This window comes from Enoplosus armatus, chromosome 12 (genome assembly GCF_043641665.1).
Source record: "Enoplosus armatus isolate fEnoArm2 chromosome 12, fEnoArm2.hap1, whole genome shotgun sequence".
In the NCBI taxonomy this organism is placed as follows: domain Eukaryota; kingdom Metazoa; phylum Chordata; class Actinopteri; order Centrarchiformes; family Enoplosidae; genus Enoplosus; species Enoplosus armatus.
The window spans coordinates 1,069,689-1,083,205 of NC_092191.1; the positions used below are offsets into that span (position 1 = coordinate 1,069,689).

The following is a 13,517-nucleotide window of genomic DNA, read 5'->3' on the forward strand; positions in this document are numbered from 1 at the left end:
GATGAAAGCGTCACCAGACGGCAGAAGTGTCTTTGTTTACAGGCATTTCCACACAAACACGCTGCAACAGACAAACAGACGTTCACACAGTTTAACATCACAAACTGAAGCTTTTAACTGCTGGATCTGAACTTTATTTATACATCATGTCGAGACAAGCTGAGAGTGTGGGGCTGTAGAAATATATTATATAGAAAATGACATTTATTAACACGTATTCATATTTTCAGTGGTTTTCAGTGGACAGATGTTGAATGAAAAGTACTGTATCGCAGTTTTATTTCTTATATTTTCCTGCTGTATTTGTGTGTATAAACAGTGACATTATATTCTATAGAAACTTGAACTGTTCTATGATTATATTCCGAGTGATAATCGCTTAAGATTTATACGTTTTTATAAGCGCCTGCGTCATTTTTCTTGTATTTTGGGTCCCTGGCAGCTTTATACTTTGTTAAATTGACAAAATAAGAAGTCAGACTTACAGCTGAATTTGTGCTGAAAAAAAAGACACAAAGCTTTCTACACATGAAAGTCGAGTCATCAGTTTCATAAACACAGATGATTTGATTCTTGATTCAAAGTTTTGTGAGTAGAAGTAGAGCTCCGTACACCCTCCCTGTCTGAATAACAGGGGGTCAGAGGTCAGTTCACCTGCAGTCGTCTCCTCCGGTGCTGACCACGTATCTGTCTTCGTGGGAGAATCGGATGTTGGTCAAGTGAGCTGAGTGGCCGAGGTAGCGTTTGTGTTTGGCCTGCAGACAGAAAAAATACTCACATTTTACTTTAATACTCACAACAGCTTATATTTATTTTATTCTATATTCTACCAACAGTTCTTCAGTCTGACTTCCATCATATATTTATTCAACAAATCCATTTCTATCACTAAAGGATATTTTCATACAACACGTGGTGATTTCTGTTTTATTTCTTCCATGTTGACACAATATAAAGACCCAGTGTTAGCCAGGTGGTGAAAAGGGATGAAAACGAATGAGAAACAAATGAAGAAGTCATATTTAGGAAAGCGCTGAATGAAGACTCACAAACTTCTCCGTGCAGGGGAAGTCGAACAGTTTGACCAATCCGAAGTCGTCGCCGGTGACGATGTTCAGGCCGGCGTGAGACACACATGCACAGTTCACTTCAGCTTTGTCGGCGTTTCGTGGCCAAATCCCCAAAACTTCATCTCCCAGGACGCTGAGGGAGAGAAGAGACGGATGTTGTCGCAGAACAGCTGAACTCACTTTGGTTCTGACTTGAATGTCTGACTCTTCCAGGTGAACACGACACAAACATCTCACTTTTACAGCTGTAGGACGGTAAAACAGCTGGAGGCCGACAGATCATTACAACTTCAGATGGATCAATAAATCATGACCCAGATAGAACATAAAGGGGATTTTACTGAAGTTTTTTAAGATTATTTGAATACTGTGAGTGTGTGTGTGTGTGTGTGTGTTACCTGGTCCAGGTTGCCCAGGTGATTCTGTCGATGATGGTCTGGTCGCTCACCAACTTCCCTGAAGGAACCTCAAACACCTGCCGCTTATAAGCTCCTGTGGATACCTGCACACACACAGAAAATATATATATATTTGTATACTGTATATGTGTGTATACGTGTATATAACAGCTGTCAGCAGTATGTATATATGGGCCATTATACCGAATTGGTTCAAATTGCTGTCCCACAATGAAAATCATATTTAAAAAAACAATAAAGTGTTCAGACCTTACATACATACACATAATTTCTGCAATGAAATAAGCACTTTTGATTTTAATGCTTAATGTTGTGTTTTTTATCTCTGTACACATGTTCAAAACTGTTTTTGGTAGCCATGTTGTGCTAAGCATTGTTGAGTTATGCTAAAAACTAGCATAAAACATCACTACCGAAACAGTCACTACCGAAACATATGAAAAGGTTTTGGTTGTGACATGATGGTTTCGGTAGTGACAATATGATGTTCATTTTTGATTAAAGTAAGTCTTACATAATATAATACATCTATACATATCTCATAAATAGATCATTCTGATGAAGTTTTTATTTTATTTTATATTTAGGGAGAGATAACACCAAAATGGCAAAAAGTCGAGCAGAGAGACTGAGAGAGTATAGACAAAGAGTAAAGAATGACCCAATGAAATACCAAGAATATTTAAAAAAGGAAAGAGAAAGAAATAAGACACGGAAGGAAGAAGGAAAGCTGAAATCCATAAACGACTTATCAATCAGAGAGCAAAGACATGTCAGAAGAGCATGGAGGAAAAGACAGCAAGACCATAGGATGTCCCTGAAAAAACATGGAGAGATGGAGATGTTTTTGCCGAGCTTCCTCACCACCTAGCACCTCTAGCGAAGGAGATCAGACACCAGTGCGTAACTCTTCAGCACAAAAGAGGAAAAGTGCAAGAACACGCAACTACAGAAAAATGCAGAAGTTAAAGATGAAGTTCAAAGAAATGAAGAAGAAGACGGAAAAATACAGAAAACAATGTCTGAGGTTGAAGTTGAAGTTGACACCAGACCTGAGAAAATAAGCTTTTCTTTCTTTTTATATGCTTGTAAAGCATATAGTCTGCCTTGAGAGAACACTGTTTAAGTTGCAAAACTTTATTTTAATGATTGCACCTTACTGTTTTTACTTAAAAAGGTCATGCAGTGATGCCCTGCAGTGTTGAAAGCATGGTTTTGTTAAATGGTTTGCCACACAAAAAAATTATTTCATTGATTATTGAACATTATTGTTTGTCATTCCAATAAAAATTTCATCTGGAAGATAAACCATTGTTATTCATTTAATGATGAATAAATAAGTTTCAGTTGTTGTACATGATAAAACATGACATGTAAAAAGTTAAAATATAGCAAAAAGAGTTAAGTGATTAGGATGCCACTCTCAAAAACAGTACGACTGTAACTACTGCAACAGTATGGTCACTACCGAAACAGTGCAGTCACTACCGAAAAAACAGGTGTTCTAACAAAAATAAAATGTATTGAATCATCAACCCAGATTTTATGATAATGATTGGTTAAGTGTATGTGTGCTTTAAGCAATGATGAATTATGGAGTCAATATGATCAACTTTATACATTTTACAAGGAAAGATAGCGTTTAAATTTTGGTACATTTAGAAAAAATAAATATTAAATTCTGCTAAAAATTCATTTAAATTAATTTTGATGCAGAAACCATATATATTAATTTTTGAAAATACTCTGTACAGTAGGGAATAGAAAAAAATATGAATAGGTTAATATAATTATTTTTATTCTAATGTAAGTTTGTGTTTCGGTTGTGACAAAATTTAGGAAAGGAAAAATATTTTGGAAAAGTTAGAAAATACAATGTGAAAGTTGACTGTTCAAATACTATATATGTGCCCCTAAGATCTTGTGCAACATAAATATGGTAAAAGTTTTTCCCAAATAACATACAAATTTCACAAAAATTCCAACTCTGAATTTGAACCAATTCGGTAGAATGGCCCATATATATATGTGTGTATACCTGTATATAACAGCTGACAGCAGTATGTGTATATATGTGTGTATACCTGTATATAACAGCTGTCAGCAGTATGTATATATATATGTGTGTATACCTGTATATAACAGCTGACAGCAGTACGTATATATATATGTGTATACCTGTATATAACAGCTGTCAGCAGTACGTATATATATATGTGTGTATACCTGTATATAACAGCTGTCAGCAGTATGTATATATATATATATATGTGTGTATACCTGTATATAACAGCTGACAGCAGTATGTGTATATATGTGTGTATACCTGTATATAACAGCTGTCAGCGGTACGTATATATATGTGTGTATACCTGTATATAACAGCTGTCAGCAGTATGTGTATATATGTGTGTATACCTGTATATAGCAGCTGTCAGCAGAGAAGTCGAGCTGCAGGATGAAAGCAGGGATGTCGCTGCAGTAAACCAGCCGGCTCAGACTCGGTCCTCCACTCACATCGTAAACATCCACCGTGTTCTCCACTGAACCGACGGCCAGCAGCCGCCGGTCTGGACTGAATCTGCACGAGAGCAGAAGTTCAGATGAAGTATTTAGTTGGTATTGACTGTGATTCATGAAAGTTCTGTCACCCCCTCCACTCTCTCTCCTACCGGATGTCCTGGATGGCGGCGCTGCGGTCTCGTTTCTTCGCCCACATCTTCAGCGAGTTGGCGAGGAGGAGGAGGAACTCGCCGTTCTTCATCCCCACCGCCAGCATCTCTCCGTCTGCGCTGTAGCTCACGCACCGGGCTGCGTGGCCGACACACACCTTGTTCAACAGTTTCTACAGAAAGAGAGAAAAACTATGAACACTCATTCATTCAGTGTTTTAGTAAAATAGATGATTGAACTCATCTTTTCTACAAACGTCAGGACGGTTTGGAGGGAGGATATACTTTTAATGTTCCAGTAACTGTAAAAGTAGATTTTGAACTAATGCAAAACTCCAGAAATACTGATCAACAATTGATTTAGCTGCTGCCTTATTGTAGTTTTAGCTCATGCTAGCCGCGGCTATCTCACAAGCTAGTTTTCACTTGGTATAGCCCTCTTTCTTTAGCTGTCTAGTTAGCTGCCTTTCTCCAGCAGAGAGTGCAGTAATACACAGCCAGAGTGCAGTAATACACAGCCAGAGTGCAGTAATACACAGCCAGAGTGCAGTAATACACAGCCAGAGGGCAGTAATACACAGCCAGAGGGCAGTAATACACTGCCAGAGTGCAATAATACACAGCCAGAGTGCAGTAATACACTGCTAGAGTGCAGTAATACACAGCCAGAGGGCAGTAATACACTGCTAGAGTGCAGTAATACACAGCCAGAGTGCAGTAATACACAGTCTTACCTTGTCGCTGAGGTCCCACAGTCGGATGGTGGCATCGTCGCTGGCGGTGATGAAGAGCTCTTTAGCAGGATGAGCAGTCAGACCCCAGATTCCTCCCCGAGCATGACTGTCCAGCAGCAGGTTGGACGCTGCGTTCTTCTCCCCGACCTCGATGATCTCCCCGTCCTTCGTCCCCACCAGGATCTTACCCTGAGGGAGAAGAGGACGGGGCTGATGAGGAGGAGGAGGAGGAGGGGGATGACTGAGGGATGAAGATCAAAATCAGAAGTTCTCACCTTGCCCCTGCAGACGGATCGGACACACTCCACCTGCTGTCCCGTCTCCAGCTGGAACGCTCGACAGCGTTTCATCTCCTGATCCCAGAGCTTCACCGCACCACCCTCCTTAGTCCTGACACCCCCCCCCACACACACAAACACACACACACACACACACAGACACACACACACACACACACACACACACACACACCCTCAATATATACACTCAACATTCATCATATTAATGTAATATTGGTGAAACTAGTAATACTGTATATACTACTTACATTAAGTAGGAATACTGTTTTACGGTAATGAAAAGTGCCCAGCGCAGTAATATGTTGTAATACTGGAATAATGATAATAAATTGGAGTAAAAGTCTGACATGTTTCATATATTTATATTTATCAACCAGAAAATTGAAGACTTGTTTGTTATAATTGTGACTTAGTAATCAATAATTAGAAGAAAGGATCTCATTATTATTAGATAACAGGTGTTACAGTGTATTCTGTGACCCACTGCAAACGTTTTTATCAAACTTTATTGCTGTTAAATGGAACCACAGTATTTAGACGGGGTCACACTTCTTCAAAGCTTGGATGAGTCAGCGTGATCTGTCTGCACAGCCTTAATACACTAATAATAATACTTAGTGACTTTAACATAAGAGTCTGAGACCAAGGAGGACATAAACCTGATTGATAACCACCTTAACCTCTTCTTATAATTACAAGATGAGGTCTTTTTTTCTTTGGATGCTTCAGAATAAGACGAGCTCAGCGTCTCATCACACTGACGAAAGACAGAAAACAGCTGCTCGTGTTTCGACGAAGGAAGCTGCAGTTTGACTGACGTGAGGTGACACGTTCAGTTCATTGTGTTACTCACGGCCTCTCCTTGCCGCCGGTGACGATGAGTCCGTCTCTCAGCGTGGTGTACATGGTGAAGACCGGCCCGGTGTGAGCCTTCGCCACCACCCTCAGCAGGTAGTGATCCCGCCACACGTACACATCCCCGTTAATGGCTCCGGTGAACGTCAAGTTATTCTGCAAACACACATTTAGGAAGAACAAGTTACTGGTCACAGAACTGACACTTTCCTCTGCAGGTGATGAAATGATTCAACTTATAGACGAGGCAGATGTCTGTAGTGATGCTGCTGTTACCGCGGTGACAGAGGCAGAATATGAAACACGTCTGCCGCCTCATTGATGATTGGCTCGTTGGTCTGCGGGAGCCCACTTCCTTCCCCACACCGATAATCAGATAATCAGATAACCAGATAACCAACGTATTGATAAGGACCAGAAGAAGACGATACACGTGCAGCTCAGCGGCGACGTGCTTCCTGTGTGATGCTGTGTTTTGGTCCACAGCGTCATGGCAACGTCACAGACGAGAGCTCAGCTTGCAACAAGCTCACGAGGCCATCAAACATTATTAAGATTTCATAATAATAATGGAGATTTTGGTAAGTAGCTGACATGTATTTCATGTTCACTGTTTTATTTGTCTCAGTTGTGGAACACACAGACCAGCTGCTGAGGAGATCAACATCAGGAGATGTTTTTGGAGCCTTCAGCTGCACAAATCAGTGAAAGTGAATGTGAAGTTTCGATTTGCAGGTTCTTCCTGATTGTTTATATCTCGTCTGTCTACGAGTCGTGTCCCGTATCAGCTGATGTGAGCAGAGACCTGAAGAGACCAGATTCAGATCAGAACCACATTAACAACAGCACAACAAGTCAGCAGTGAACTCACAGCACCGAAGGCGACAGACAGCATCGTCTGCATCCTGCCGTCCTCCACCGTTCCCACCACGCCCTTCTTGTACATCAGAGCGCCGCCGGCCAGCGTCCAGAACTTCACATGTTTGATTCCCACCGACACGAACTGGGAGTCCGAGTCCGGACGAAACTCCACCACGAAGATCCGGTCCGGGTGTCCGGCTTTACTGCACACCTTGGATCCTGCAGTGGAGACACCGCTGTTGTTTGACTTCAATATTCTGTCCACTCTAATCCAAATGACTGTTCTTACATCATCTCTGACCTCGTGGGGTTTATTGTTAAAAAAGACCAACATCAGTATCACACACATTCATTGATAACCAATATTTGGTGTCAGCAATTAGTGTACAAGCAAAAACTCTTTAAATGTGAACTTTTCTGAGCCCCAAAAATATATAAATAATCAGTGATTGGATTAATAACTAGTTGATAAAACTGGTCTTATATAGTATATATAGTTATTGATAAGAGCTATTGAACAGACGCCCAGAGCCAGCAGCAGTGTTTCTTTATGTTTTACTGTGTGTATGTTTCAGTGGTTATTGATCAGACGTCGTCGGACCTTCCTGCCAGCGCCACACAGTGATGGTGTGTTCAGGTTCCACTCCGACAGACAGCAGCAGCTTCCCTGTGGCGCTGAAGTTCACGTAGCCGACGGCTTTAGTGTGAGGACAGCGAAGGATGGACAGAGTCTGTTTGCTCATCGCATCCCACACGTGGATGGACGGAGTGGTGCCTGCAAGGGAGGACGAGACGTCAGGAGGGAGGACATAAACTGAGGTTTTATTATGTCACGAGGAGGACAGGAAGTCACAGAAACAGAGCCGTTAGAGGGATCAATGCAGCCTACAAACACCCTGAGAACCAGACCACTTAGCTCGCATGCTAACGCGGACAAATTGCTAGCTAGTTAACGTAGCAAAATACTACCTGAGTGGATCTGCTAGCTTGTCAAATTACTCTAGCAGCTAACGTGATGCTAACTGATGTGTTTTAGCCAACAAAGCAAAGGTTTATTGACGTTACAGGTTTATTTGGGGGAAATTTATGTGGCTGATTGAGAGCTGCTGTTTCAGTTTGTTTCACAAGGCAGTAAGCGAGTTTCAGTCCGGGGGGGGGGGGGGAACTATGCGGTTGTAGGAGTATTTCATTTGACATTTTGTGTCATTAAAAACAACAATTTCCTGAAAACTTTATATCAAACCTTTAGGAATGTTTATAAAAGTGAGTTTATGATAACATTACAGACTCTTACCTATCGAGCTTTATTAACTAGAACAAACTTTATTATTCATTTATTAACAGTTAACTTTGCTTTTTGCAGCTGCCGGACTGAGGACTTATAAGGACCTCATTACCTATTAACTAATGCTTATTACGAGGACCTCAATACAAAGTGTGTCCAGAATGTCTACATTCCCACTGGTTCCTCCACATGACAAGGATTTTGTTGGTCTTCTTCGACCTGAACTGGAACCAACATCAATCCATAAGTTGATGGAGCCACATATTCTGATTAGCACTCAAAGCACAGCTGGATGTTAGAATGTGACCGGATACCATGTGCAGTCTCTGGGTTTCAGGGTGTCTGTCGTGGTGGGGAAGGCGGTGCGGTTTGGTTTATTACCTGGGAGTTCACTGACGTCACCTGTGGTGTTGTGAGAGCGATGGTGACAAATGAGGCCAGCCAAAAAACACACATACAAAAACAAAACAAAACAAAAAAACAGATAAAAACCTGGAGTGAGTTGTTTCAAACAGGCTCACGTCAGCCGTGACAGCAAAGAGAGATATTATGGGTGACTTTTAAATCAGGCTAATGTAGGAAACACGTTAAACCTGCAACAACTGACTGTTCTGTCAACAAGTTGTGAACACGTCATCACCTTTAACTTGAACCTGTCGGCAAACAGTTGATTATTACACATCCAGCAGTTTAGTTACTAGTTAATTTACAAATTAAGATTTTTACACAAGACATATGAAGAGTTTATAAAATATCTGTTATTAGGATGTTTTCCTCAACAGTTTATTAAGTCCAGCTGAAACCATTTCCTGGTTCCAGCTGCTCAGATGCAGATGTGCTGCTTTCCCTCTGAATGCTGTTAATAATTGTAATGTCTTGTTATCCATTAATGGAGAAAACAATCAGCTGATTCATCCACAATGAACTAATAATCATTAGCTGATAGTTCAGAATGAGCTCCACCTCAACTCCAACAGTAACATCCTGCTTCACATTAATGAGGAGGAATAATCCTCTAATGACAGAATCTACAACAGGAGGACAGACACAGGAGGACAGACACAGGGGGACAGACACAGGGGGACAGACACAGGAAGACAGACAGGAGGACAGACACAGGGACAGTCACAGGGGGACAGTCACAGGGGACATCTGACTGCTGGAATACTTTAACGACATTTTACTGATTATACTTTCTCAGTATAGTATATATATATATATATATATATATATAGAGTATTTTCTCAGTGTGGTATTAGTACTTTTACTGCAGTAAAGGATCTTAATACTTCCTCCACCACTCCTGATGTTTTTATACAATAAATCTCACATGGGAAGTGAAATATAAATCCAGATGCTGATGAGGGAAAGTCAAAAGACCCTGTCCTGCCCTCCAAAGAAAGTCAGACTGCCTCCCGTCAGTACATAAAGCTCCTCCCAGCTGCTAATGTTCGTACGGTCCATCAGGTTTCTTTAAAAGCCTGTACGTCTGCTGATTGTGGTGTTTCCTGTTAAACACAAAGCTTCCTCCATGTTCGTGTTATCAGTATGTTTCTATTCTCTCAGTGGAAAAGCAGTAAAGCAAGCAGGTTAAACATGAAGCAGAGGAGAGAAAAGCAGGACTCATTTAATACAGACGAGTTAGTAGAGAAACACACTGCCATGCAGAAACACACACACACACACACACACACACACACACACACACGCTCAGTGTACCGATCTGTCCGGTGGCAATGATGTTTTTGTATTTCGGGTGCTGGTTGGCGGTCAGAGAGAGGATGTCATCAGTGTGCTCCAGGTAGAAACTCTGAGTTCCTGCAGCACAAGAAGACACATGAACACATCACTGTGATCAAACGTTTACATTCAGTGTTTGTGTGTGAATCCTTGAGTACGACTAATACTTGTAAAGTGTTTCTTGGTGTGTTACCATCACCTGTAGATTAGTGACAAAAGTGCGGGGACCCACTTGTAAAAACATTGAGTCCAAAACTCCACATGGTGCCTTTAAAGAGTTTCTTTGTCACTTGTTTTCAGCAGAAACAAACTCAACTTAACAGATTGTCACCTGTTAAGTTGATGTGTTGAATTAGTTATGAATCAAACAGCTGCTTCTGTCCACCTCCAGCAGTCACAGAGCAACACCATCCTCCAGGTGGAGTCGTGTTTGTGCTGACGGTTCAGAGACACCAACACTCGGTCAGTTCAAACATTGTTATATTAATATCAGACGGAGAGAGGACAGAGACGATAGCCGGCGACAGAGGCAAAAGAGGAAATGTAACAAACCAAGAAAGTGTGTCTTATGACTGTGGGTGTTGCCGTGGTTACCGGTGCTGAGACTGTGGACGATGGCGGTGGCGGCGGTGTGGTAGACGATGTCGGTGCCGTCGTTGAGGTAGTGCAGGTTGTTACGACAATCGAAGCCCCGAAAACCAAACACGTGATCTAAAACCAGGTCCTGCAGAGGGAGGAGACAGAAGAGACAGATTAACAGGAGGACAGGCAGACTGACAGAGAGACAGACAGGTAGAGAGACAGACATACCTCGACCAGTCTCTTCTTCTTGGAGACGTTGTTCTTCTGAAGTTTCTCTGGCTGCGGCGCTGCTCGACTCACTGGAGGCCTGGAGGGTCAATCAGTCTATTAATCAATCAATCAATCAATCAATCAATCAATCATATCCCACTGTGCTGAGGTCTGGAGGACAGACAGCAGAGACAGACTGGTGGAGGAACGGTCAGTGAGACAGCATGGTCGGTCTACAGACAGACGGGTCAGACACAAACAGAACAGTAATTCAGACAGACAGGTAGGACAGACATGAGACTGTAGAGACAGACAGTCCCTAAAATACTGGTGACTACTGAATACACTTAATAAGTAAGTACCAGCAGTAATACAAGTAGTAATAGTTCTAGTGGTAGTCGTAGTAGCAGTAGTAGTAGTAAAGGGAGTAATATTAGTAACTGCAGTAGAAGAGGTAGACACTGTTATAGTAGTAGTTTTAGTCACAGCAGTAGTAGTAGTAACAGTAGTAGGTACTGTATAGTGGAAGTAGTAGTAGTAACAGTAGTAGGTACTGTATAGTGGAAGTAGTAGTAGTAACAGTAGTAGGTACTGTATAGTGGAAGTAGTAGTAACAGTAATGACTGCAGCTGAAGTAAGAGTAGAATGAGTGCTAGCAGTAGAAGTAATAATACTAGCATTATTGGTAGTAGTAATTATAAAAGTTGTCAGCTTCATAGTAGTGGTAATGGTAATACTGTAGAAATAGTGGTTGTCACAATAGTACTAGTTAAATAATGAAAGAAGTAACAGTGTGGTAGGTAGCAGTACTAGTGTGGTATCTATATATATATAAGAGAAGTAAAAAAAAAAGTAAAACAGTAAGTAATAGTAACTAGTAAATGTAATCTTTAGTAAAGGAGTATACTGTAATAGCAGCAGTAGTAGTAGTAGTAGTATTACTACTTGCAATACTAATAGCAGTACTAGTGTGGTAGTAGTAGTAGTAGTAATTCAACAATAATACTATTATTAGTGGTCAAATTAGGAGTTAGACGTAATAGTAATAGATGCAAAGTAGTAATATTACTGGAGTTAGTACTTTCACAAAATACTAAAAACAAGGAGAGAATTAACAACTGTAAGATGACTATTATTACTATTCAAAGTAATAATATCATTAAAATAATAATATAAAAACTCAAATGTGAGTCTGAGATTATAAATCCAGAAAACAATGTAAGTGTGAGATACACACACACACACACACTCACACACACACACACACACTCTCACACACACACACACACACTCACACACACACACACACACACACACACACACACTCACACACACACACACACACTCACACACACACACACACACTCTCACACACACACACACACTCACACACACACACACACACACACACAATGAAGAGGTATTGCTTAGACAAAGAGAAACAGACAGACAGGTGGACAGACAGGCGGACAGGTGTTACCTGGATCCCCTGGACAGCAGAGGGACAGAACCAAGGTACAGATCTTTAGAAAACACACACACACACACACACACACACACACGTAGGTCACACACACACACACATATAATCACACACATGTACGCTTCTCTACACATTCAAACATAGCAACACACACACACACACACACACACACACACACACACACACACACACAAAGGCCTCATGCCTCAGAGAAACTATAATGCGACTAGCTGAGGCTATAGCTACATGCTAACAAAATGCTAGCATGCTACTGGTGCTTGTTTTTAGTTTCGGGCTGTCAGGCTAACATGCTAGCAGAGCTAACTGTGTTAACGGGCTAACATGCACAGGCGACCTGAGAGGTGAGAACATGTTTCACTGCATGTCTTTGTTCCTGCGACAGGGAACTGTTACCACCCTTCAGACAACCAAATCACGCATTCAGCAGCATTCCCATAATGCTTTGGGAGACGTAAACAGGAAGTACAATGCTGTCACAGAGTCAGTTAGTTAGCTGTGGGCTAGCTGGATCACTTTGAACCTGAAGAAAACTTAAAAACATGATGATTCTCAGGCAGGTTCTGAAGTTACACTGAGAAAGTTTTCTAAACTGATTCATGGACGTTTACTTGTCATTTTTCACCCCCAATAATAATTACAGCCACAATCACCTACTGTTGACCTCTGAACCTCTGAGGCAGCTGAATCAGCTGTGAGCAGCTCCTGTCTGCAGCGTCCTCGTGGACGGACAAACTATCACTGATCACTGAGACACTGAGGGAAACTTAAAAACAGGAGGATTCTCAGGCAGGTTCTGCAGCGTGTTCAGATTTGATTTTACTTAAATTCACATCATGCAGTATCTTTGCCTCTCCTTCAAAGCTCTGGCGCCCCCTGTGGAGGCTTTTGTCTTTGTCCCGCTGAATGTCCATGTCTGTTACAGACCATATCCTGTAATTTCCGACAGTTGAAATTAAATTACAGTGAATATTTAATCCCTGTAATGTCAATCCTCGTCTGAACGTGGCTTTAGATGCTTCGGTGTGGAAACCTGTTTGAGTGGGATGGAAGAGTGATAACAGGGAACGAGGACAGAAACCAGGCTGTGGAGGGAGGAGGGATCGTACCCAGACCCCCCTGATAAAACGAAACACAAAGCTGACGAGGGGTTAGAAAGAGGACAAAGAGACACAGCAGGAGAGGAAGAGGAGGGACACACTGGGTTTTAAAAGAGAGGAAGAAAAGGGAGGATATATGAATAAATCAAAGTCAAGTCTACATTAACAAAGAACTGGCTGGTAAGTTTA

General features: G+C 41.5%; 1 protein-coding gene across 4 annotated transcripts in view; it reads right to left on the minus strand.

Moving 5' to 3' along the window:
* The window catches only part of LOC139293946 (echinoderm microtubule-associated protein-like 6), a 54,405-nt gene continuing 40,888 nt past the window's right edge, over positions 1–13,517 (minus strand). Inside the window, exons 30-45 of one of the 4 annotated variants that reach the window (XM_070915646.1) lie at positions 10,746–10,824; positions 10,530–10,659; positions 9,915–10,013; positions 8,577–8,597; positions 7,820–7,834; positions 7,512–7,685; positions 6,921–7,129; positions 6,048–6,205; positions 5,171–5,285; positions 4,896–5,084; positions 4,162–4,334; positions 3,908–4,070; positions 1,469–1,572; positions 1,050–1,203; positions 655–755; positions 1–61 (exon numbers count right to left, since the gene is read on the minus strand). In XM_070915646.1, the coding sequence (XP_070771747.1) occupies positions 37–61; positions 655–755; positions 1,050–1,203; positions 1,469–1,572; positions 3,908–4,070; positions 4,162–4,334; positions 4,896–5,084; positions 5,171–5,285; positions 6,048–6,205; positions 6,921–7,129; positions 7,512–7,685; positions 7,820–7,834; positions 8,577–8,597; positions 9,915–10,013; positions 10,530–10,659; positions 10,746–10,824 (1,909 nt within the window). In that variant the 3' untranslated portion in view covers positions 1–36. Of the gene's footprint in view, positions 62–654; positions 756–1,049; positions 1,204–1,468; positions 1,573–3,907; positions 4,071–4,161; positions 4,335–4,895; positions 5,085–5,170; positions 5,286–6,047; positions 6,206–6,920; positions 7,130–7,511; positions 7,686–7,819; positions 7,835–8,576; positions 8,598–9,914; positions 10,014–10,529; positions 10,660–10,745; positions 10,825–12,207; positions 12,217–13,517 lie in introns of all 4 variants that reach the window. The other 3 variants (XM_070915647.1, XM_070915644.1, XM_070915645.1) reach the window with 3 other exon arrangements.